Consider the following 26,950-nt stretch of genomic DNA (forward strand, 5'->3'; position numbering starts at 1 on the left):
CATAGCACATCCTGAAAAAAATTCGCTATAGCTGTAATAATTGCCTTCCCGTACTGTGGGGGAAGATGGTACAGGAATGCAATCCTGTCAGTTGGGCCCTGCAATTTCAAAAGAATGTTAAGATCCTTCAATGTGTCCAGAGGAGGGCAACAAAGCTGGTGAAGAGGCTGGAAGGCATGTCCTATGAGGAGTGGTTGAGGACACGGGGTTTATCTAGCTTGGAGAGGAGGAAGCTGAGGGGTGACCTCGTTGCTCTCTACAGCTTCCTGAGGAGGAAAACTGGAGAGGGAGGTGCTGATCTCTTCTCCCTGGGATCCAGTGCCAGGATGTGTGGGAATGGCTCAAAGGCGCATCCCTCAGGGGAGATTCAGACTTGACATGAGGAAACATTTCTTTACTGAGACGGTGCTCAAACCCTGGAACAGGCTTCCTGGAGAGGTGGTCGATGCCCCATGCCGGTCAGTGTTGAAGAAGCATTTGGACAATGATCTTAATACCATGCTTTATCTTTTGGTCAGCCCTGAAGTGGTCAGGCAGTTGGACTAGATGATCATTGTAGGTCCCTTCCAGCTGAACAATTCTATTCTGTTCTTCTTCCTATGTCCTCCTTTCCCTGGAAGTACGTGCTGAGGTAATCTCAGATGACATTTCCTCCCAGCCCTGCACTAGCAGAAGGGACTGAATGGGTAATCATGTCCCATCCTAGGCACTGGCTCTGTCACTTTCTGGGAAGGAGGCATGTATCTTCCGATGGGGGTGAGAGCTGTGAGTTGTCTCGAGATAATTTGACCATCTGAAGAAATATGCAAAAAGCATGTGTGAACTGCAGTTTTTGAAAGTCTTCTATGTTAATCCAGTTTAGCTGGGTTTCCACATGATGGAAAAAAACCCACACCTCTGACACTAGCGAGGCTCAAAGATCAAGCCCTCAAGTCTGAAGCAGGAAGTGCTCCGGCACTAAATGGCTGCAAATCTTTTTGATTTAGAAATGCCTGAACTCTTTCCCTTGGAAGAACATAATAAAACAAAAGAGCCAGAGAACAACAGTACTCCGTTAGAGCGAAGGTCCATCTAGCCCAATACTCAGTCTCCAGAGTGGCCAGCCATCCATGTCTAAAGGAGGGCATATGAGCAGTGCAGGTCTACTTCTGCCAGGGTCCTGGGGGTGCTCATAGACCTCAGTGGCTGGGACCGGCCTCCCCTGGGACCCATGCCATCTCCTGCCAAGGGCCCTGGGGACTCAGTGGTGTCTCAGCTCAGCCTGAGGCCTTCAGTCCCTGCCTGAGCGATGCTGTAGGTGTGCCATCTCTGCCCCTCTCTCCTGGCTGGGCCTGGGACCTGCACTGCAGAGAGCTGCTCTCCTGAATGGAGCCCTCAGACCTGGGTCATAGCTTGTCATGCAGAAATGTAAGCATAACATAGCATAACTATTCTATTCTATTGCCTGTGCTCACAATGAGTTGAATAATGATGAGACTGTTATTTGCCTGAAATGTCAGGGATTTTTCAGCTCCAAAAACACTTTCAAGGACACATTATCACAAAGGTTACAAGCAGAAGCAGGATTTTATTTTATTTTTATTTTATTTTTCTGAATCTGTTTCAGAGCTGATGCTCACAAGCATTAACAAAATATGCATGTGTAGCCAAGAGCAGGCTGATGCATTCTTCAGTTTAGTTTGAAAAAACATTCCTTGCAGTCTGGCAAAGGCAAGTCACAGACCTACAGAAAGCAGCAGAAGGAATACAGGCCAAGCAGTCCCTGTTTCCTGAAGAGTGAGAACTTGAAGAATGAGGATCAGGACTGACCACACACAAAAGAAGAAGAGCTGTGTGGTACCGTGGGGTATTTTCCAAAGTAGGACACATATCGATGACAAGCATACTTTTTGCCTTCCAAAACTTGCTCTGCTGTGCTTCTTGGCCAGCGATGCAGGAAAAGCGCTCTCGTGCCTGCCCCGTGCTTGTATTGCATGCAGGGAGAGCTGAAAAGTGGCAGCTCCTGATGGTGCAGCAAGCCTGGAGCCCTTCCAAGCACAGGCTGTTTTGCACAAGCAAGAATCCCTGGGGAAATGGAGCCAAGGGAAGAGCAGAGCTCACTCCTGCTACAAACTTGCAATGGGCAAGAGAGCCCGAGGGAGCCAGGGCCCAAGTAGCGCCTTGGAGGTGCAAGAGCAGCAGGCAAGAACCTCGCCAAAAAGGCCCCGAGGAGCCCTGACAAGGGGCTGTGCTCAATGCTACAGAGGACAAGAAGCAACCCGCGGGGGGCCACCCTGGGGGCCCGCCCTGGGAGTCTAGAAAGCTTCCTCCCCCCAGGTGCAGGGCATGAGGGCCACCTTCGTGGAGCAGGAGCAGCAGGCACCTGGCCAAAACGGCCCAAAGGAGCCCTGGCAAGGGCCCCTCAATGCTGCAGAGGAAGGCAAAAAACCCCTGGGGACACTTGCTAGCCCAGCGTGGGTGAAAAAAAGCCTTCCTCCCCCCAGCTGCAGGGCACAAGAGGCCATCTTCGTGGTGCATGAGCAGCAGGCAGTAACCTAGCCAAAATGGACCAGAGGAGCCCTACCCTGACAAGTGGTCATGCTCAATGCTGCAGAGGAAGGCAAAAAACCCCCGGGGACCAGTGCCAATCTGCCCCGGGGGAAAATTCCTTCCTGACCCCAGCGCTGGTGATCGGCTATTCCCTGAGCATGTGAGCAAGACCTCCCTCCTCGTCCCACAGGCTGATCATGCCTCCCAGGAGATGCCTAAGCCCTATTCTCCCTCAACCTGGAGCCATCTCAGGGGCTTCCGAGAGTGGCCAAATGCCCCTGGCCTGATCGACCTCGGGAGCAAGAATCCTTCCTGTGCCTGGCAGGACACCAGCGGGTGTTCCAAAGCACTGGGACCCCTAGCAACATCTCTGCATCCCATTTCTTACGGCTGCTGCCTCTGGGTCTGCAGGGGATGAGGACAGAGAGCTTTGCAGTGCTACTCAAGTAGGCATTCCCTTGGTCTGGCCACTGCTTTCCAGCTGAAAAAGCCTGATATCCTCAGACACTTCCAGGTGTTGGTTGTTCTCCTCTCCAGCAGCCTCGTCCAGCCTCTGGTCTTCCTCCCTCAGCCTCCTCCAAGTAATTCCGCCAACTCCTCAAGGACTTCCTCTCAGATGTCTGTGGGTTGCCCCTGGGCCAGCTCTGTCCCAACAATGAAGCCAGGCAGGCTGGCAGCAAGGCACTGGAGGATGCCCCCTTTATCCTGCCCTGGGGCATTGTGACTGCTGCGTTGCCGGGTGGTGGCAGTGTGACATGGGGTTGACAGGGCCCCTCCAATGCGCAGCCCCACCTGCCACAGCCCCGCCCACTGCCCCTCTGCCCAGCATCCTTCGGAGGAAGGCCTTTGGGGTGCTGGTCCCAAAGCAGTCCCTGTGCCCACGGGGCCCCAGAGGCTGTCCCTGACCTTGGTGGCCATGCACTGGGCACAGCTGCTGGGCGTCCCTGATGCGTCCTCTGCCACTTAGCTCCCAAAGACAAACCCAGTGCTGTTACTCTTTTCTCAGGCGATGGCAGAAACCAACCCTGCAGCCCGGAGACCACCCCTATTAGCCATCCCCTCTCTGCCCCAGAGCTAACGTCCATGAGGCCACGCAGCGAGGAGGGCCAGGGACTTGACACTAGCTAGACTCAGACCCTTTTCCAGGGGGGTGGAGGGGGATGATTTCAGCAGCCGCAGCCTGGGGGAAAGCCAAAGTGTAACCAGAGCCATAGATTGGGATGGACAATGCCAATAGACCACCATCGAAATAACACAGGCTTTGAAAAAACAAGTGAGCAGAGGTTACACTGGTGTGGTGGAAAGGTTGGTCATTTTCAAACCTAGAACATTTGGATCCATGCCCAAAGCATGGTGAGGCAAACAACAACTCTTTCAAACTGTAAAAATAGCCCATTGCTGCTGTTGCCCTCACATCCCCTTTTCCCACTGAAACCAAGCTGCACAGCTCCTCTATTAAATACATCAATTGGCCATGTTTGTATGGGATACAAAACGCATTTCAGCCATGGCGTCAAACTTTCACAGCTCATTTGCGACTTTAACCTTATGAAGAGGAGAGGAGAGGAGAGGAGAGGAGAGGAGAGGAGAGGAGGGGAGGGGAGGGGAGGGGAGGGGAGGGGAAGGTGGAAGGGAAGGGAAGGGAAGGGAAGGGAAGGGAAGGGAAGGGAAGGGAAGGGAAGGGAAGGGGGAAGGGAAGGGAAGGGAAGGGAAGGGAAGGGAAGGGAAGGGAAGGGAAGGGGGAAGGGAAGGGAAGGGAAGGGAAGAGGGAAGGGAAGGGAAGAGGGAAGGGAAGGGAAGAGGGAAGGGAAGGGAAGGGAAGGGAAGGGAAGGGAAGGGAAGGGAAGGGAAGGGAAGGGAAGGGAAGGGAAGGGAAGGGAAGGGAAGGGAAGGGAAGGGAAGGGAAGGGAAGGGAAGGGAGGGGAGAAGGAGGGGAGGGGAGAGGGGAGGGAAGGGAGAGGGAAGGGAGAGGGAAGGGGGAGGGAAGGGAGAGGGAAGGGGAGGGGAGGGGAGGGGAGGGGAGGGGAGAGGGGAGGGGAGAGGGAAGGGAAGGGAAGGGAAGGGAAGGGAAGGGAAGGGAAGGGAAGGGAAGGGAAGGGAAGGGAAGGGAAGGGAAGGGAAGGGAAGGGAAAGGAAGGGAAGGGAAGGGAAGGGAAGGGAAGGGAAGGGAAGGGAAGGGAAGGGAAGGGAAGGGAAGGGAAGGGAGGGGAAGGGAAGGGAGGGGAAGGGAAGGGAGGGGAAGGGAAGGGAGGGGAAGGGAAGGGAAGGGAGAAGGAGGGGAGGGGAGAGGGGAGGGAAGGGAGAGGGAAGGGAGAGGGAAGGGGGAGGGAAGGGAGAGGGAAGGGGAGGGGAGGGGAGGGGAGGGGAGGGGAGGGGAGGGGAGGGGAGGGGAGGGGAAGGGAGAGGGGAGGGGAGGGGAGGGGAGAGGGGAGGGAGAGGGAAGGGAAGGGAAGGGAGAGGGAAGGGAAGGGAAGGGAAGGGAAGGGAAGGGAAGGGAAGGGAAGGGAAGGGAAGGGAAGGGAAGGGAAGGGAAGGGAAGGGAAGGGAAGGGAAGGGAAGGGAAGGGAAGGGAAGGGAAGGGAAGGGAAGGGAAGGGAAGGGAAGGGAAGGGAAGGGAAGGGAAGGGAAGGGAAGGGAAGGGAAGGGTCTACGATCATCTAGTCCAACTGCCTGACCACTTCAGGGCTGACCAAAAGATAAAGCGTGGTATTAAGGTCATTGTCCAAATGCCTGTTCAAAACTGACTGGCATGGGGCATCGACCACCTCTCCAGGAAGCCTGTTCCAGGGTTTGAGCACCATCTCAGTAAAGAAATGTTTTCTCATGTCAAGTCTGAATCTCCCCTGAGGGACGCACCTTTGAGCCATTCCCACACATCCTGGCACTGGATCCCAGGGAGAAGAGATCAGTCCTCCCTCTCTCCAGTTCTCCTCCTCAGGAAGCTGTAGAGAGCAACGAGGTCACCCCACAGCTTCCTTCTCTCCAAGCTAGACAAACCCAGTGTCCTCAGCTGCTCCTCATAGGATATGCCTTCCAGCCCCTTCACCAGCTTTGTTGCCCTCCTTTGGCACATTCAAGTACTTTAACATTCTTTTTAAATTGTGGGGCCCAGAACTGCACACAGTACTCAAGGTGAGGCCGCACCAACACTAAATACAGCGGGATAATCACCTCTTTTGACCGGCTGGTTATGCTATGTTTGATGCACCCCAGGACACAGTTTGCCCTCTTGGCTGCCAGGGCACACTGCTGACTCCTCTTGAGCCTGCTTTTGACCAGCACCCCCAGATCCCTTTCTGCAGGGCTGCTCTCCAGCCACTCCTCTCCCAATTTATATTTGTGCCCAGCTTTACTCCATCCCAGGTGCAGAATCTGGCATTTGTTATTGTTCAATTTCATGCCATTGATGATTGCCCAATGCTCCAATCTATCTAGATCCCTCTGCAAGGCCTCTTGTCCCTCGAGAGAGTCAACAGCAGCTCTCAGTTTAGTATCATCAGCAAACTTGCTAATGGTGCATTCAACTCCTGCCTTCAGATCATTGATAAAAATATTGCACAGTACTGGCCCTAGAATTGAGCCCTGAGGAACACTGCTGGTGACTGGTCGCCAGCCAGATGTAGCCCCATTCACTGCAACCCTTTGCGCCCTGCCGTTCAGCCAGTTCTTCACCCAGCGCACCGTGTACCTGCTCATCCCACAGCTGGAAAACTTGTCCAGAACGATGCTGTGAGGGACAGTATCAAAAGCCTTACTAAAATCCAGGAAAACTACATCCACTGCCTTCCCTTCATCCACTAGGCAGGTGACCTTATTGTAGAAGGATATCAAATTAAACAGGACTTTTCCTTTGTGAACCCATGTTGACTATGCCTGAATATTGCATTGTTCTTTAAATGTCTTTCAATAGCCCCCAGTATAATCTTCTACATAATTTTTCCAGCTACTGAGATTAGACTAACAAGTCTATAGTTTCCCAGGTCTTCCCTCACGCCCTTCTTGTAAATTGGAATAATGTTGGCTAGCTTTCTGTCAGTGGGGACCTCCCCAGACTCCCAAGACCTTTGGTAGGTGATTGAGAGGGGTCCTGCTGTAACATCTGCTAGCTCCTTCAGCACTGTGGGATGAATCCCATCAGGCCCATCATCCAATCAGATGTTTGAAAACCAAGTATGGTTTGGATTTCAGCTCTGTGGCTTGTCTCATGTCTACGGCATGTTCCTAACTAGAAAAACTGCACAAAATAAACGTGCATGAAACATGAGTCCAGTTGCCCACATCACCCATTTTGCGCTTGTACTGAGATGGTCTATTCATTTGTGGAGATCTGAATTTAGGATCTAGAGATGTTCAGAAAACCTCTTATGTAATGATATTCCAGGACTTATCAAGTGTTTGTAGCAGTACTGATATGGGCAGAGCAGAAGGCAAATCCAAAAATCCTCACTTAATATTTTCTTAATTTTTATTGAAACAAAACTGCTGCTGAAGTCAACAGGAGCTACCCAGGGAATGTTGGGCAAGGCCTATTCTCCACTTACTGATTTTTTGCTCCTATTTCACCATTTATTTATTTTTAATGAATTTTACTTCCCCCTTTTATTAGCCTGAAACAGCTGACAAGCCACCACCTGAGGCACTTATAAAAACAATGATACTGTTAGGCAGCAATTTGTGGTCTATGACACAGGACCACTTAACTTTGCTCAAAACTGCATGATATTGATTAAAAATAAAATAAAATAAAATAAAATAGAACAGTCGGGAAATAAAGAATATATAATAGGTACAGTGTTTCCAGCTAAGTGCTGCTTCCTTTCTGCTCAGTGGTAATTTGTTATACTAAGTGTTGTACACTCCAAGGTGAGGTGATGGAGAGCATGCTGCTTACAACATTAAGGAAGCAGTTTACATCAGGAAGGCAGATGACTACCTGTGCAGTATGACACGCAGCACATTACAACTTGGTGAACAACTTGGTCTCCCACAGCATTCTCCTAGAGAAGCTGGCGGCTCACGGCCTAGACAGATACACTCTTCGCTGGGTAAAAAACTGGCTGGACAGCCGAGCCCAGAGAGTTGTGGTGAACGGAGTTAAATCCAGTTGGCGGCCGGTCACGAGCAGTGTTCCCCAGGGTTCAGTACTGGGGCCGGTCCTGTTCAATATCTTCATCAATGATCTGGATGAGGGGATCGAGTGCTCCCTCAGTAAGTTTGCAGACGACACCAAGTTGGGCGGGAGTGTTGATCTGCTCGAGGGTAGGAAGGCTCTGCAGAGGGACCTGGACAGGCTGGATCGATGGGCCGAGGCCAACTGTATGAGATTCAACAAGGCCAAGTGCCGGGTCCTGCACTTCGGCCACAACAACCCCATGCAACGCTACAGGCTTGGGGAAGAGTGGCTGGAAAGCTGCCCAGAGGAAAAGGACCTGGGGGTGCTGGTCGACAGCCGGCTGAACATGAGCCGGCAGTGTGCCCAGGTGGCCAAGAAGGCCAATGGCATCCTGGCCTGTATTAGGAATAGTGTGGCCAGCAGGAGCAGGGAGGTGATCGTGCCCCTGTACTCAGCACTGGTGAGGCCGCACCTCGAATCCTGTGTTCAGTTTTGGGCCCCTCACTACAAGAAGGACATGGAGGTGCTGGAGCGTGTCCAGAGGAGGGCAACGAAGCTGGTGAAGGGCCTGGAGCACAAGCCTTATGAGGAGCGGCTGAGGGAACTGGGGTTGTTTAGCCTGGAGAAGAGGAGGCTGAGGGGAGACCTCATCGCGCTCTACAACTACCTGAAAGGAGGCTGTAGCGAGGTGGGTGTTGGTCTCTTCTGCCAAGTAACTAGCGATAGGACAAGAGGAAATGGCCTCAAGTTGCGCCAAGGGAGGTTTAGATTGAACATTAGGAGAAATTTCTTTACTGAAAGAGTGGTCAGGCCTTGGAACAGGCTGCCCAGGGAAGTGGTGGAGTCACCATCCCTGGAGGTATTTAAAAGACGTATAGATGAGGCCCTTAGGGACATGGTGTAGTGGGCATGGTGGTGTTGGGTTGACGGTTGGACACGATGATCTTAGAGGTCTTTTCCAACCTGTATGATTCTATGATTCTATGATTCTATGAAATACTGGACTACGTGCAACAGATTCATAAACAGGAACAAACAGGTATTAAAGTCAGTGGCTCCATGAGATTTGGGATCAAATATGTATTTAACTTACACAGCAGTGTCTTCTTATTAGCAGAGTATAGTGGGTTGTCAAACTGTCTCTTCAGAAATGCTAACCAGACGTTTAATGTTAAGTTACTGCTAGAGAATGTTGGAACTGCATATGTGGATTCAAAATGCTCATCCTAGCAGGGAAAAGCAACTTATGTCCCCAGCATACATTTTTTCCTGGAATGCATGTACACACATCAGTGGTTTCTGTCTTTCTGAATCTGCAGATTCTTAACAAATTTTCAGGGAAGACATGGAGCTCTACAGAGCAGACTTCAACCTGCCAGTGACAGGCTTGGTTCTTTTAGGTACCTTTTGCAGATCGCAGAGAGCACAAAAAAAACACTGTAAGAGAGGCACAGCTATCTGTACGTGAAGAGACCCTAGTATCACAGCTGAAGAGCAGGGAAAGCTGTTTTCTCACATCCAGCTGAACTCTACTTCCACTGAAACCAATGCTTGCTTTACCATTGATGCCAGTATGAATAGAGGCAAAAGGGCTTTTGAAAGCCCCACCTGTAAAGTAAAGCCAAAATACTTCAACTAAAAAAAATGTGAAAAGGTGAATATAGAAAGACTGAGACTACAGAGGTAAAACCCCCTTAAAATTAACTAAGAATATAAAGGAAGTAAAGTAATTGGAACTTGTACAAAGAAGCCACTACAGACAATATATTTTGTAGTGTAGTTGGGCAATAGTCAGGGAACATAGTAATTGGTGGAAGCACTGTATTAGTGAAAACCATGGTCATCTTAACGATGAGCCCATGTACCGATGCATTTCTAATCTGCTGCAGAACTGGCTGTCTTGAAAGAGATATAGCCCAATAACTACCTTATTGCTAATCTAACTTTGCTACCCCTGGCAGTAAAATACAGCATCAGTAACAACTGAAAGTCAGCTAAACTACCATGCTTTCAGGGCGGTCAGTTATTAGGGGCTATAACAAATTACCCTGGCTGTGGGCCTGGCCTTACACACTCAAGGCGACATTCAGCTCTACCATCACTCAGAGTGAGGTTTCAAGTGAGCATCGCCCTGGTTCATTCCAGCAGTATCCAGGATGACTGAACTGTGGGTCAGTGTCCTGAGGGAAATCCTGGCCTCAGAAAAGTCAAAGGGAGTTTCACTACTGACTTTAATGGGATCAAGATTTTACCTAACAGGATTATAAAGGCTACAGCTTCTCTGACAAAGACACAAAATTAGTGAACACAGTTAGGGCAATGCCTCTGAATTTCAGTCAGGCATTTGATACTGTGCCTCATAAAAGCCTGCTATAAATATCGACTCACACTGACTAAGACAGGAATACTGCTGCACTGATTGAAAGCTGCTGGCAAATGGCAATGGATCAAGCTGGGGAGAAGTGTCTGTGACAACAGTTCTCAAACCTTCTTCTTGTATCCTAGAGGAAAGCACAGTCTGTGCCTCCACACTATCAGGAACACTGCCAAAGGACACTTCCACCCACCAAAGCAAGGGGTGCTTTACCGTAAGATGGAGAGATGATGCCCTTTGAGAGGCTGAGCCATACCAAGTGGGTGTTTGCACTCAGTATTGTGACTGACCCAAAACAGCCTCGGCAACATCACTGTCTCCTACCCTAGGATCCCAGCTGACCCCTGACCTGAGACACCAGCCCTGGTGGACACACCATGACTGGATTCACTCTGCTGCTTGTTCCAGAGTTAAACTGGAGCAGTCTGCATGGCTTTCTCTGACTGAATTCTGCCTCCATTAAGGCCCTGAGAAATTCTGCTACTGACTCCAAGAGGAACAACAGTTTCTGGCCCCTGCTGTTTCCCTCTGCTCCTGCTTTGAGATTCCACTTGCCTCCCTTCCTGGCCCACATCTTGTGGGTGCTACCGCATCTGCAAGTGTGCCCCTACCCCAGCCTTTTCCTTCCTGCCACACTCCCTGCTCCCCTCCCTAGGGTTTCTTCTGTATAATGAACAGAGAACACTACAAAAAGAAAAATTCAGGATAAAAACTTGGCAAAGCTTGCTGGCAAAGATATCTTAGCTTGCTAAACAGACTTCCAGTGAAATGGAAGAACTCTGACGTCTACCATTACACTAATAAACAAGGACTACACTTACTGTAATATAAAGGCTCTGACCCTCCATCATGAATGTCAACTCAAGTTTTGCTTTAGACTTCAGCGAGTAGGCACAACCCAAGCACATGACGCTGTGCTACAGCAGAACAGCCCACTGGACCATTACTCTTGATTCTGGGGGGCAGTGCTGCATTTGCGAGACACTCAGGAGACTTGAATACTGCTTCTTCTCACATCCTCAACCTAATGAGTGATTTAAGGCGAGTCATGTTGTACCTTTGTGCCTCTGTTTGTCTTTCCTGTCTTTTGTGTTCCATGGAGAAACTGATCTTCTTTGTAAATTAATATGAAAGGCAGGAGTGAAAAGAGCTTGTGTCAGAGCCAGGCAGAAGAAAATAAGGTCATGTGATTATAAAAGCAAGTATTTAAAAAAGCAAAAACAATCATTTGAAAGGTTGTTACAGAAGAGACATCCTCCACCTGCACTACAGTACTGGCCACAGAGAGTGCTATGTTAACCACAGTTGCTTTGCACATCACCTTTCAGCCTCAGAGCTGAACCCATTACATGGCCCCTGGGAACATACATTCCCTGAGACCCAGGGTTGGGTTACTGTTATGTACTGGACTGCAGCTGACTGTGGAATGAATGGTCATGCTGAGGAAAGCAAACAAGACAGCCTGCAAGGTCCTGGAGATCACTTTCAGCTATGAGAAAGCTTCTTTATTTTTATACCTTCTGTTTAACTGCTAGCCCTTTTGTTTGAAAGCCACAACAGCAGAGAGCATACTGCAGGCATAGCACAGAGACATCAACGCAGACAGAACAGGTAGCAGCAGGACATGTCTTCATAAAAAGGAGCCTAGACGAGCTCCTGCATTTCAGTCAGGAATAGCTTCAAAAGGACATTTTGGCACAGAGTGTAAAGTAAACTCATTTGGAAGTGGGGTAGAGGTGTGTGTCCCTAGTTGAATCAGAGACTTTCAGGGACTGCACAGACTCCGGAGGCTTTGGAAAACAGAAGGTTTTTGAACACCCTAAGTTTGTTAGCATGCTTTTAGGAATAGAAATTATCCCTGTGCAGGACATGAAAAACATGAGCCATTCTAATGCATGTTCAAAGAAAGGCGCTACCATCAGAGAAGGCAACCGAACAGGTCAGGGCTGTATATGTGCTCAAGCAGGTGGTGCTGTCAGGACAATGAGACCTGAAGTAATAATAACCTTAGTCACAGAAGCAGAGAAACTAAGCAGGTAGCTTAACAGAAATGGGAGGTGGACAAGACTGGCTTAAGGACCTTGGACTAAAATCTGGGCTTGATATCTGACTTTGACATTGACCTCCTGTGCCTTCTGGGCAATTCATCTCGGTTGAGTTCCCTCCTCAGTCAGCAAAGTCAGCAGTCTGTGGGGAGGCGGAGGAGGGGAGACACACATTTTTTTTCCACTCCTGATAGGGAAGATTTTTTTTTAACTATGTGGTTTAAGCTCCTCCCACAACTCTTCAAGCCAAAGACACTGGAGTAATCACATCATTAGGGACAATACTTCAGATCCACAGCACGAAACACCTCCTTCCCTCACTGCAGTGAACATGGAGCAGGAAGCTCAAAAGCCCACATCTTTCATTTCATACTTCCAAAAGCTCTCCCCAAAGCCATGGGAAACATGGTCACACCAAAAAGGTTCCCACGTCTGCTGGCAGCTGTTGAAGGATGCCTATTCATTAGCCTATGGTAACCCAGAATCCCACAGGCATTCCAGCCCACTTCCATTTTCCAATGCCACCATCATTCAGCGGCAAGAACACTGCCTTCCTCCGACATGGGAGGAATGAATGTAGTCTCCCCTGAGCTGCTTGAATGTGCAATTCCCTATTGAACCAAGTCAGAGTGTGCATTTATGACCATTTTTATTTCACATTTACTTTACATGTGTGTCTGGCATGAAAAAGTGAGAAAGTGTTGCCTAAACACATGAGTTTTTGCTGCACTGGCTTGAAGAAAGGCTGGTAGCCTCATTAAGAATCTGCTGCTTGTTTGAGAATTTCTGCTATTCTCATGGAAACAAATTCAGACCCATTTCTTCAAGGGCCTTGGGAAACAAGCAGGAGCAGTAGGGCTGTGCTGGAAGGAGTCCCGTGTTGATGCAAACACCCTACTCTTAGTGCAAAAGGGCTGGAGGAAGCATGGCATTAGCACTCTGAGAAGGGATAGTAACATCACAGAAGGCACATGAAATGCCCCGGCATTGACTATTTTGCTCCTTAATGACCCTGTTCACAATTGCACAACACCCCTATGATTCTTATCATAGGCAAGGATTAATCTACATTCAGCTATCTTCATAGTGATCTAGTAGACAAAAACAGCCTTTGGCCTCAACTGGCCAGAAACATCAGCGCATTCCCACAGCAAACCTCAGCTTGGAATCACCAAAATAAACCTACACACTTTATGATTAGAGGTCACATCTGGTGTGGGAAGGAGGATGTGAGCAGGAAAAAAATTGGATCCACCAGCCTGCCATGCCAACATCAAACTGCTGTATCAGAGCACACATTGAACATTCCCACAGAAATTAGCAGCAATGGAAGACTGACAATGCCAACATGTTATTAAACAGTTATCATTTGGCTCAGATGATGTCGATCAACATCAATACCCTGAATTGAAAGGGTAGATGAATAGAGCTGCCCTATATTCTCAGAAGGGTATCTATCCACATGTATTTGTCTGGAAGACAAGAGGTTTGAGTCAGACTTTTTTTTCTTTCTGTCTTTCTTTCCTTTTTTCAAATGAGGACTCAGAAATTGATGGAGCTACCACAGAGCTTCTGATGCCTACCAACCAAACTCTGAGCCCGGTTCCTGGACAGAATTCCCACATGCCCCCTCCACCCTTTCTACACACTTACCATAATGGTGTGATGTGGGAACAGGGCACGGACAGACTTCACGAATTCCACAAAGTGCTCTGAATAGCCATTTGCCACATCCAGGCAGATGTATCTGATAGGTGGAATGGCCTCTAGAATACTTGTTAACTTGTCCAAATCAGCTTTTCCACTACCTGAGCTTGCTGCTACATGCTAGAAAGACAGGGAAAACAAAAGGGAGTAGTAGTTTGTAAAAACTGGGGTAAACACACACTTCGTATGTCTTTTTCTGCATAGTCTTGGGAGGACTTGTGCTGGAAACTAGTGAAAATCATACTATATAATATGAAATAAATACCTTCCTGGGAATATCAATGTGTTACTTCTGTTTTGTTTAAAGGCTCTAAAATAGAGCAAAATTAGCATTTTATCAGCTTTTCATTCACAAGCGGATTCTCATAGGCAAATAAAATCACGTGAGATGGATGAAGGCTCAGCCATATATTAACACAAACACAGAAGCAGCCCTAACTTGGTATATTTCCAGGAAGGCAGAGTGGCAAAATTTGGGGCACTGTCAGAGAGTGGAATCTGGGTCTTTAAGTTCACCAAACACTCCCTTGATCTACAGAATCACAGAATAGTTGAGCCTGGAAGGGACCTCTGGAGATTGTGTAGTCCAACCCCCTTGCTCAAGCAGGGTCAACTACCACTGAAAACAAGCAGACTGCTTCCTTCTTTGTCTTCCTATGAGTTCTTTCCAGTAGAAAAATAGTTTCCACAGCTGTTGGCCCACAAAACCTCTGCAGAGATCCAAGGTCACAGAACAAGTCAGTATTTAATCACTAGGAGATCCTACTCCAGCGATTATGAACCACAAATGAGCTAAGTACCAAAGTGTTCAGACACAGAATATTCCTGTGACCGCTTTCTACCCTATAGTGGCATAAAAGCAACCCTGATGAACCTGAGTGATTGGCTTTCAGACAATCCTGTAATCAACAGTCTTTATAACATAATTCTAAAATGTGCCACAGGTGAAGATACAATACAGCTGTGTGGTATTCTTTTCGACACAGAAAAAGTTTCAAAACTGCACTGAACTCCGAGGAGGAGGGGAGACAGCGAGGCATGCTCTTATACTGCCTCTCCTGGTGTAGGGATCTGCCAGAAGAACACAGAGGAAATCTGGATATGAAAAAGCCGGAACTGAAGTCAATGTTTAAATTTACTACATGGTGTTTCTCTGTAATGGATCAGGCTAGGACCCTGTGAACAAGTGGGGCAGCACAGCTAGTAGTAGCACAGCATAGGCTCTAGTGCAAGGAGGTAAATGGAGGACACATATGCTCTGAAAACTTTCAATGCTCATTCCTGCTTGGGCCCAGCACCTGGGCCCCTCCAGCCTGCAGGCTCCGGGTCCACTTGCATACCTGATAGCAAAGACTTTGCCTAGCACAAGGGTGTGCAGAACCAGCTTGTGGTTGGGTTACTCAAGGTTATTCACATTTGTAGTCTTGGGCTTCTCCCTCACCAGCACTACCACAGTTCCCAACAGCAACAGACACACAGCAATTAGACCTATTCCCAAGTATTTCCTTCTTCTTTGTTCAGGATACTTCTCTGTTTCCATTCCAGGCATATATAAACTTTGCTTTTTTGCATCTTAATAAAAGCACTTTCATAATGGACTCACATAGCTATTCTTTTTAAGCCAGGACAAGCCACTTCCCTTGATGCGTTTAAGAACAGCAAATATCTTCATTCCCCAAAACCTCTCTTGACAACAGTATTCCCAAGAGACTCCAGTGTATGTGAGTTCAGAACAAAGCAATAAACCATAATAATTTACAGTACAAAAATGTACCTCAAGGCATTCTGGGTGATTGGCAGCAAACAGTTTCCATTCTTCCAGAGAATAATGCTTGTGAATTGCAGTGAACATTGCATGCTAGCAAAAATAAGAAAACTGATGTTAATGTCCAAGTTAGGCATCTTTCCCTCAGCTATGGAATAACAAGATATTAGCAATTCCCATTTTAAGTATAGGTTCATCTTGCTTGAAAGAAACAGTAATAGCAAACAACAGGCCAGGCAACTCCAAACGGCTCTTCAAAGGTAACTTAGCACACTTAGTCAACCTTTCAGGATCAGGTTTCTGATGTGTTTCATGAAGTTATGGTCAATATTTTGAATGTGCTTAAGCACCGCAAGAAATTAAGGTAAGCCTTGAGTCCTAGTGACTCCTGACTGCTGCAGCTTTACCCAGTAACCTACACTTTCAAAAACACTCATAATTTTTTTCTGGAAGGGAGCACAATATAGACCTCAAAAACTAAGCTCTAGAAGCTCCACCTGAAGCTCAGTTACACCCAAGATGGAAGCTTCCCAGTAAGCATCTCCACTGAAACTATCTTATATCTGGAGCCCTGTCTCTGGTAACTCTATTGCTGTAAAAGCACAGCTGTTCTGCAGTGAAACCACACCTTCTTGTTTTGGATTTTTTAACTCATGCCCCCCTGTTCTCCAACAAATAGCTAAAAATTAACAAAGGCTGCTTACTGTCACCCAGTGGCTTCCCAATTGTTGCAGAAATGAGAATCAAGACTTACTTTTGCCATAACCACAGCCATTTCAAATGTCCCCACAGTGTCCATGTTTGCCACTATAATGGGAATTCCTGTGTATGTCTGCTTGGAGTTGCGGAAGGTAAAGGTGCGCGTGAGGTCAACCTGCAATGAATAGGCACACACTCTTTTAAGTAACTGATTGCAATCTAACAAGAGTTTTGCCACTGGCTTCAGATACAGCAGGTTTGGACACCGTTTCTTAATCTTCCTCACATTTCCTGTTCTTCCTCCTTTTATTCCACTATTACCTCACTTTATTTATTTATCTTGTTACAACTTCTGCCTTCCAAATAAGAAAGAAAATATAAAAGTAAAATAATGTTTTCTGTGTTAAAGAGAGTTCTTGCTGAAGAAGAGAATCAAAATTAAAAAAAAAAAAAGAAACAAGTCAGAAGGGGTTGGAAAGGAAAGAAAGGACAATGAGGACTGTGGATTATTTTATACAGAAGTAACCTCAGCTGTTTGTTTGGCTGCCTGAGAAACCCAAGTTGAAGTCCTAGCTCCACAGAAGTCAATACTGGAACTCCCTCTGACTCTAGGGCATAGAGGGTTTTGTCCCTCTTTAATGTAAATGACAATATAATAAAGCAAGCTCTTACTTTTGGCTATGGTTACCAGCACTCTTGCCATACAATATGAACAATCATACCCTGGCTTATTAAACCATGAGGCTGCTAGTTTCTAAGTTAATTTCTTACAACCGTGTCAGCCTTCACCTTCAAAGTTATTTCTTCTTCAGCATCCTCAAATGATCATGGTAACATTAGGCATTTTGTTCCTTATATTTGCAAGAGGTAATATCAAGTTTCGATCAGTTCCCACTGGTCTACTTAGGATCTTGCAAAAGGGGGAAAAAAAAACCTCTAAGAAATACACAACTGTAAGATACTAGGTTAGTCTCTTTATTAACAGCGAAAATGAAGGCTCTTTCATAGTTTTCATTGCTCCTCACTTCAGCTTTAATCCAGGAACATTTGGAGACCTGAACTGAAATTCATCACCAGAAAGGAAGGAATATAAAAAATATAGGACTTCGATTATTTAATTACAACATGTTTTGTTGTATGAGCACTGTCATATTGCAGGCTACATTCTAGTTGATTAATATGGTGGGGGTTTATTACTGATTCGTATAAGAGAAAGAACTTGGTGCCTCAGTGATATATTGTGAAATAGGTTCTCATTTTGTATGATCTCGTAAGGGAAGGGTCACTTTGGTGAACAAGCTAAGATACATCTTAATGAAGACTCACCCTTCTTCCCATTTAGAATCAAAGAGACCCAATTCTCCACCCATCACTGATGACATAACATTCTTATGGGAATTTCAGCTGCAGCTAACATGAGAAAATAGTATGGAGAAGATACGTATGAAATAAGTATGAAAATGTAATGTATCTTACTCCCTTTTAATGCAATTTATTAACTAGAACCAAGGAAAAAAAGACAGAGTATCACACAACCAGTTCTACACAGACAATAGTACCAGAACCATTGCCTTACAGTTTTACAGAGGAAAAGCATCTCTTTCAAATGAACTTAAGAAAGTAGTAGAGAAGAAGCATATATTTAAGAAAAGATGAAGTAAGATGCAAAGCTATGCAGGGAACACAAGGCCATTGCTCTTCCAGTGATTCTCACCTCCACTTACTGTAACTTCTCATACGTGACTTCCTTTAGCCAGCCAGCCAGATGGATCTCATGCAATTATCCACCCAACTGATAATAGTGTAACGGCAGGCATTTATGAGGGCTTCCCCTAATGAGGCTTTTCTTCTACAAGAACAGGAGAAATGGCACACTATATTGGAGATTTTTATGTGGTGCCCTAGTTCTCCAAACAGCCTCTACCAGATGTCTGGGAAGGGAACGTAAGAACGAGGCAAGTTTTGGAAGACTCTTTCCCTAGCCTACCTTCCCATGTCCCAAGAAGTTGATGTTTAGAGACCTTCAAAGACAAAGGTCTCCTCCAATCCATTGTGCTAAATAGCCATTCATGGGCAAAGAACTTGCCTTGTAATGTTTTTAACCCTTCACACCTTTAGCCTCTCCAATATCCCACAGCAATAAATTCCAAAGATGACTGATACATTGCATAAAAAATACGACCTTTGCCTGATAATTACATTCAGTGCTTCCTACTTCTTGTTTTGTGAGAGACAATGAACAGCCACTTCTCAGTTTCACCTTTTCCATTCCAGTCCTCACTTCATAGACTTCTATCCTCCACAGCTGCTTTTTCTCCATACTGAATAGTCCTAGTATGTTTATTTTTTTCCTCACGTGGAAACCAGTCAATACTGGTAATCATCCTGGCTGCCATTCTCTGTACCTATTTTAGCATATTATGCTGTTCTTGTGAAGGGATCACCAGAACTGTGTACTCAGGATGAACATACTGAGGAGCATCACAAAGCTAACTGGTTTTCCTTAGTTCCTCTACTAGCACTTCTGACCATGTCTTTGTCTCTTTCCTGAGTAGTAACAGCTAATTTATAGCTTATTGTTCTATGTATTATGAGAAAATAACTTCTGACTCTAGGATTACTCGCCATCACTCAATAACAGCAAAAATTTCTTTAGAAAGAAAATCATTAAATGTATTTTATAACTCCTACCTAGACCTTCAACATATGAAAGTACTAGGACATTGGCTGTTCTGTTAAAGCTCCCTGGCCTTATTTGAATTTACAAATTTAAATTAATGACCAGACTTCCTACAGGACACTTGTCTGGTGAACTTAAAATGGACAGCCTGCAGAGGCAAGTCCAGCAAGGGCTACGTGAGTACCAAGACCCCACAGACAAATGCTGCTCCCACTCCAATCATTGCTTTAACCAATTTTGACACTTGAGTTCAAGCTTCAAATTTTCCAGTATCTTTTCAAAAAGAGAAACCAATCATGGAAAATGAAGACAGTGCAAGGAATCAAAAACAAGTACCAACATAGCAGACCTACAAAAAGAGCTGCAAACACCCCAAAATGCCTCTCTAAGAAGCTGACTTAATCCTAGTTACCGGATAAAAAGCTACCCTTGCGCAAAATGAGGCATTCACACCAGAGAAGCAGACACTTGCTGATATAAGCTTCAAAGCAGCAGCTTGCTGAGTAACAGGCACTGTAGTGTGCTGCCTCTGTTCCTCTGCCAGAACTATTTATTTATATTCTTGTTTTGAAGCAGACTGGGGCTGTCCATTTCAGCTCTGGCTCTTACAGACACTGTTTATTCCTGTTGCTACAGCCTCAGTGATGGTGTCCAATTTCTTAACCTTCATCGGTTTTCACTGACCCCCCTCATGACATGCATTTTTTCTCATGTGAAATGTTTTTAACAGTTCTTCATAGCCACCCGTTACAACCCTGCCATATCAGCTCATGTTCCTCCTATCATTTTCCCTTCCCGGCAGCCCTCCTTTCCACAGCCTGCACTCAGCTAAATATACAAAACATTGCACTTGAAGGAGCCATGTGTCACTCAGTGGAACACAGCTCCACCTGTTTGCCAGGCCAGCACAGTGAATTTTAAAGAGGGACCATAGGTCCCCAAGCAAATGGCCAGGAAGGGCCTACAGGCCTTATGAGCAGTAATTGCACGCAATGAGGAGTTACTCAGCCAGGACACCATTCTTTGTAGATTGAAAACGACTAGCCTGAGATTACCTTTCTACTAAGAGGGCCTCTCCAATCTTACACGTTGATAATGGCAAAAAAGTTTTGCTTAGTTCTTGCCCTCAAAATCCCTGGCCATAGTTCCGTAATAAACATGGCCACCCTGCTTCTCTTTCCAGTCTTGCCTTTCTACCTCACTTGATTTGTCTCAGGATGTCTCTCTTACAACTCCACTTCCCCTGGAGAAAAGCTTAATCCTCTTCCCATCCCCCAACACAACGTAATTCCTTCATCAGTCAAACTAAATCCTTTGTTAACCTTGGGGTTACATGAGGTAAACGAGAAGGCACCTTCAGTCCTGAGGCAGCCATCTTTTTTGTAAAGGCAATCCTCATAGGATTTCCTGGGGTCTTTCCTGACTCCTGCTGAGAAATAACTACAGCAACATCGCAGCTAACGGTGGCCCTGGGCCATCAGGGACGGGGAGCCCGAGGCAGCCTTGGCTGCGGGGGGACAGCTGGGCTCTGCCGGCGCAGCTCCGGCAGCAGCAGGAGGCAGGTCGCGGGGGTTAACACAAGGGAGAGTGAAACACACCCCACCGCCCCAGGTTTCCACCTGATGGGATTCCAGCCCGGGGCACTCTGTGCCGTGGGAAGCGCTCCCCAGCATCTTCGTTGGTTGTTTTTTACTACTACTATTTTTTAAAAAGAGCATGTGAGTTACTCGGTAACAGCACTGCCCACAACCCCCGAGGCTGCGGGCGAAGATGCCTGCCGGTCCGCACCCCCGGCTTTTGCCGGCCCAAGAGGCCCCCAGAGAGGGGCTGGCAGAGCTGTCGGTTCACCGCTGCCCCTACGGCAGGCAGTCCCCTTGGAAACCGGAGGTCACCCCCCGCTCAGCGCCGCAGAAATCCGCAGAGGCACCTGTTAGGAGCAAACAATCCCCCTCCACCCCCTTTTTATTTTTGCTGAGGAGCGCGGGAGGACAGCGCGGTACCGGTTTGCAGCGCCCGCCGCCGCCTGCTGCGCCGGAGCCGGGGCTCGCCTCGCCAAGGGGCGGAGGGGACACGCCGCGGGCTCCGTAACCCCGGCCCCCTCCTCCCGGGAGCAGCGACATCCCCCCCTCCACGCAAAGGGCGTTTCGATCGGGGAGGGCATTGCTACGTTAGACTGGGGAATAAAAATAAAGCAGGGAGGGAAGGAGGGAGAAGGAAGTTAGGCGCTGAGAACGGAGAAAAAGCATGCTGGGTTTGAATGCCCCCACCTCTGATCTGCTTTTGAGGCTGCTTCTTTTAGGTCTGAGCAGGACATCTTTAAAGTCCAGTTTGAGGTCTGCGTCTACCCGGGGCATCTTGCTGGGGTGGCAGGGTGCGGGGGCCGGGGCTCTCCTGGCGGCGGCGGTGGCGGCCCCGCTGCGCTGGCTCCGCTCCGCTGCACCGCGCCGCCTGCAGAGCCGCGCCGGCCAAAGCCCGCGGGCTGCGCACGGAGCGTATTTATAGGGCGCGGGGAGAGCGGCGCCGCGGCCCGGGCCCCATGGCTTTATTAGGAGAGGGCTGTGTTTAGCTGACTACCCGGCCGCCCCCTGCCCCTTCTCCCGCGGTAGCTACCCCTGCTTCTCCGCCGGGCTGGGCGCTCAGTGTGTGGCGGGGCGGGGGGAGACGGGAACGCGGAGCCCGCTCGCAGCAGCCCGTGCGGGGCGAGGCGCGGGCACAGCCGGCGGCACAGCGGCCTTAAGGGCAAAGCAAGGGCAGAGGAAATGGCGCCTCCATGTGACCGAGCGGGCGGCCGCCGGGCCCGCCGCCGCTGCCGGGTGTAAGAGCCCGCCGCTGCCGGGCAGCCGCTGAGGGCCTGAGCTGACATCTTGCCCGGCCCCCGCCCGCTTCCACCGCCCCCGCCCCGGGCTGCCGTTGCGGACCAACGGTTGCGGACCAACCGCCGCCCGGCGCGGGGGCGGCTCTGAGGCGGCCACACTGACGGGGGCTGGCGACGCTCCCCAACGTTTTTCGGGCGGCTGCGGCACGGCCCAAAACTTTGCGCCTCCAACCTTATAAAAGGCCAGACTTTGGTCTCCCTGGGCTCTGGTGGAAGTCCGACTTTGCGGGGCGCTCCGCTCTGAGCCCAAACCTGGCTCCCTCCCTCCCCGTCATCCTCTGGTAAAACAGCGTTGCCCGGCTCCCGGGACCTTCCGAGCTGGTTCCCCATCTGACTGCGGAGCAAAGAGCTGGTGTGCGTTTTCGGCGTTAGAAACGTTGAGAAATGTGCAGCTGGTTGGTCATAGGAGAGCAGTCACAGCACCCGCCACCTGGAGCTGCCTCTGCACAATAATTTCCTATTTTAGTACGTGTAGAGAAGCAAGAAAACCCGCATAGCAACAGAATTGCATATGCTGGGTCCATTTACATCTTTTGGCACAGGGATCGATACAGGGTTACCAGATATCACATGAGGTGACTTTCACAGGAGCTTTGACCCTTAACCGTCTTTTTAATTATGAAGCCAGTGGGTTTTATGATCTGGACTTCTTTGGAAGACGCATGAACTAAGCCTTGTCAGTGACTGGAAACTGAAGCACGGGAGGATCATGGCTGGCTTCCCTTCCTCAGACACATTGCAGGATGAGGTAGCGCTCTCTTCTTTATCTGAAAGTTGCACGCATGTGGTCAACACCCTGCCTCCAGCAGAGCTCTTTTACACCTCTTTGCCCAAGTGTCCCAGATAATTCAATATGACCAAGCATGAGGCCTGGGCTTTACACAGCAGGCAGGGCATTTGAGTGCTTGCAGTTTTGAATGGCCAGGTTGAGAGACCTTGAATCAGGTTTCCAGGAAGTCTTAAGGCTTCAGAACTCCAGATGATGTTCCAGGAGAGCCTTGCCACTGTGGGTATTTCCTACAGAAACACTCAGGTGAAACAGGACCCTTTATAATTAGTCTCATTGGCGTAACAGAGGCCATTCACTTGGTGGTTTCTCCACTGGATTCAACAATATAACAGAACTACTAAAATTTATCCTTCAGACATACAGCCACATCTCCCACCATTTACTGTTCAGTAATAAATTAACATTTTGTTCAGGAGCAGAGAGTACTGATGAGAATGGGTTCTGTGAAAGTGGCATGCCTGTAGCAGAGGATTGAGAATGGAGGAAAAACAAATGCCTTCTGTCTGTGCCTGGCACCATGTCTTCTCTTTGCCCTCATGGCAGGCATGTGATGCTGAGAATAAAGAAAGAAGCCACTGCGCTGCACTGTGAATGCAAAAAGTCAGCAGTGTCATGGGGAGTAGGAGATAGAAGCTAGCAGTGATACTTGTGAGCCCCAGAAAATCATGCCTGATGCTGTTTCTCATTTCCTATATTTTAATTTTAGTTTCCACTCACAGAACTCACCGTGCTATTTTTTCTGTAGATTACAGTATCTGCTAATATCCAGTATTTTCCCCATGTACACGTACCAGGTCGGGTCTTTCAGGTCAGCTCTGGTATCTTGAAAATTTACAAAATCCTCCAGTTTCTTACTTCAAGATATATTTTCTGTAATTAAAATTATAGTTTCTTGCTGAACCACCTCTGTCTTTCTCAGTGTCCTTTCTGAAGTATAGACACCAGAAAGGACATGATCAGTAATCACATTAATATCATAGCCAGAAATGAAGATCACCTCGTTATGTATCTTTGCTGTTCCTCTTTACACTCGCAGTGATCCCATATTATCTCTTTGTGCTATGGAAGAAAGAGCCATTCAGCCAGGCGGTATGCAGTTTTGATATTTATCCTGTAAGTGCAAATGAGTTATCAGTGATTTCAGCAATTAGCATATGTAAATTATTCCAGCTACTTTCTTTCAGAGCTGTTCTTTTCTCTACTTCATTGTTTTGTATTTATACTTAAAAGCAAATGGAACAATGCACTCAGAAGAGAACTTAGCAGCCACTGTAGCTGAAAAGACCAATGCCAATGTAGCTTCATGGGTCTTCTGAGTTTCTTGAACTTGGTGTTTTTGAGAAGAGGGAGAAGGGGTCATAATAGTACAAATAGTTATTACCATGTCTCAAGAAGAAGTATCTATCTGATTTCAGCCTATGATTATCCAAGAGTTATTGTTGTCCTTGTGATTTTCATCCTGTTAATGTAATTGTAAATGCTGTTGTATTTCATAATAAAAACGAGTGACAAAGGTGACACGGAAGGTGACAAAGGGACATGGAAGAGGCAGAGGTAGTCATTGGCATCTTCACTTTGGTCTTCCCTGGTAAGATTTGCCTCAGGAATCCCAGGCCTCTGAGACCCATGGGAAAGTGAGGAGCAGTGAAGACTTACCCTCAGAAGAGCAGGATCGGGTTGGGGGGGAAGAGGGGGGAAGGCTTCCTGAGGACTAGAAAAAGCAAATGTCAGTCCTGTCTTTGAGAAGAGCAAGAAGGAGGGAGGATCTGGGGAACTTCAGGCCAGTCAGCTTCACTTTGATGCCTGGGAAGGTGATGGAGGCAATAATCCTGGAAACCATTTCCAAACACATAAAGCATGAGAAGGTGACTGGAAGTAATTGGCATGAATTTATGAAGATAAAATGCTCAGCTAACCTGATTACCTTCTACGATGCAATTACTAGTTTGGTGGATGAGCGGAGAGCAATGAATGTTGTTTATTTTGACTTTGGCAAGGCTTTTGACAGACTCCCGTAACATCTTCATAGACAAACTGATCAAGTGCAGACTAGCTAAAAGGACAATGAAGTGGATTGAAAACTGACTGAACTTCTGGGCTCAAAGGGTTGTGATCAGTGACATGAAGTCCAGCTGGAGGTCAACCATTTGTGGTGTACCAGGTTAATTGTATATGACATTAAAAACACACCTTTTTATCCATGCTCAATTTTCATCTAATTTAAATTTTAAACTTTCCTCACCAACTCCTTGGTACTGAAAAAGGCATTCAGTGATAACCTTAAAGTATGAGCACTTCTGAGCACCAGAAACACCTCTAGGGTGTTCAACCTTAATGAGGTTATCATTATTTATCAACAGAAACCCATAGTGTGATGGTCACAGCAGATGCAAACTGACACAACTGAAGGCACATGCTGACTTCTTTGCTGTGGTTCCTAGGAAAATACTATAGCCTCATATAGCTCCATACAGATAGCCTGTAATGTAACTATCATGCGTGTTTAAGGAGTGTGGTGAGCACTAGTGAAAGCATCGCTTAGCTGGCAAGTGCTCCTGCAAACCGTGTGTCACAACTTCCCAGCAAAATCCCGTATCTGGAAAGAACAACATGCTGCAGGACATGTGTGATGAAGATCTTTCACTGTGAAGGAGCAGCAGTATGTTTGGGAAAAGAGCCTTGTTTTTCTTAGGAGAAATGTAAATCACTTTTATTATTCTGTTTGAATTTGGGCCTTGTCTACACTGAATAGCATTTCCCAGTAGGTGGATCAAGAGACCTAACTCAGCAAACCCTGCAAATGCAAGCAGAAGACTTGTTTTGGTTGTGGAGCTAAGGGGTTTTCTCTGAACTATTGCTAGCATTACAGCATCTATACTAGGGCTTTTGTTGGCCAGAAATGGGAGGAGTGGGGCTGACACCCCTGACTTACACAGCTGTGCCAAGCAGACTTCAGCCACATGCAGGAAGATCACTTGTTATGAAGTGAAGAGACTCGTATGCCATAAGTATTTTCATTAAATTCAAAGGTCTTAGGGTAGACCACTAATCATAAGGTGAGTCCCAGGCCCACATTGAATTCAGTAGGAACCTCTCATTCAAGGTACAATTTACTTATAAGTAAGTGACAGTATCCATTCCCATTTGATTTCAGCAAGTTTCAAATTATAAGTAATCACAGCAATTAATAATTAAGGAGACTCTGACCTTCCTTGGCTTATGAAATACGTTTAGAGTCTGTCTGTGCTGATAAATAAAATAGATCCAGCCCAATCTCAGTCCCTGCAAGGCAAGGGACAAAGTGTGGCTCACAGGTAGCATCTGTTTAGATGCCATATGTGAGCTTCAAGGGGTTTCACTCATACTGCATATTGGAAACAGTCTGATGCTGGTCTCTGAACTGTCCTCAGACTACCTGGTGGTATGCTAATTGTCCGGGTTGTCCAAGGGAGTGGGATACTAATTAAAGAGTATGGGCCATTGCATGGTAGAGCTTATGGCCACGCACTGGTCTAGTTTGGTTTACTATAGGGCTTTACTGTTATGAAAAAGGTCTGTAGATTTTATTTAAATGGGTCAAAACCTGTTATATACTATCCATTATGAACTGATATTTCTGCAAATTACATCCAAGTCCCACGTAATGTAAAAAAAAGGGATATTCTTCCCATGGAAATTTTAAGCCATCTCACAGGGTGTAACAGGTATTCTGTTGCTACTACAGAGCTTTGTGTACAGAGCCAGCCTCTCCTCGGTGGTGCCCAGTGGCAGGACAAGAGGCAATGGGTGCAAACTGAAACACCTGAAATTCCATCTGAACATAAGAAAACACTTTTTTGCCTGTGAGGGTGGTGGAACACCAGCACAGGTTGCCCAGAGAGGTTGTGGAGTCTCTGTCCTTGGAGACATTCAAAACCTGACTGGACACAGTCCTGGACAACCTGCCTTGGCTGACCCTACTTGAGCAGGGGTTGGACTAGATGCTCTCGAGAGGTCCGTACCAACCTCAGCCACTCTGATTCAGTGGTTCTGTACATTATTTTGTCATTACAGAGTATCTTCCCTTGCAAGATCTCAAGGGGCTTTAAAAATTCTGGTAATTAAGTACTTTATTGGATGGTCATTTGCTGGTCAAATCGTTAAAGCTTGTTTACATAAGAGAAAGGCACAGAAAGACAAAGTCAAGGATGAAGCAAAATCCTATCCAAGTTACACATCAGAACTCTGATTATGATCTCACACTGGCTTTATAGCAGTAAAACTCTACTGACTTCAGTGGAGTTGTCCCTACTTAATACCACTACAGGGAGAAATAGGCTGTGGAGTAAATTCATCAGAGACAAGTGGCAAAATGCCATAGCCTACACTGATTT

The 26,950-nt window shown here is 47.3% G+C and overlaps 1 protein-coding gene across 2 annotated transcripts in view; it reads right to left on the reverse strand.

The window, feature by feature from the left end:
* Nucleotides 1-21,648, reverse strand: part of GMPR (guanosine monophosphate reductase) — a 53,979-nt gene extending 32,331 nt beyond the window's left edge. The window contains exons 1-4 of one of the 2 annotated variants that reach the window (XM_075142753.1): nt 21,180-21,645; nt 16,288-16,407; nt 15,543-15,626; nt 13,715-13,888 (exon numbers count right to left, since the gene is read on the reverse strand). In XM_075142753.1, the coding sequence (XP_074998854.1) occupies nt 13,715-13,888; nt 15,543-15,626; nt 16,288-16,407; nt 21,180-21,266 (465 nt within the window). In that variant the 5' untranslated portion in view covers nt 21,267-21,645. Of the gene's footprint in view, nt 1-13,714; nt 13,889-15,542; nt 15,627-16,287; nt 16,408-21,179 lie in introns of both variants that reach the window. The other variant, XM_075142754.1, reaches the window with a different exon arrangement.
* Between the last annotated feature and the right edge of the window lie 5,302 nt (nt 21,649-26,950).

The sequence above is a fragment of the Calonectris borealis genome, chromosome 2 (assembly GCF_964195595.1).
Source record: "Calonectris borealis chromosome 2, bCalBor7.hap1.2, whole genome shotgun sequence".
In the NCBI taxonomy this organism is placed as follows: domain Eukaryota; kingdom Metazoa; phylum Chordata; class Aves; order Procellariiformes; family Procellariidae; genus Calonectris; species Calonectris borealis.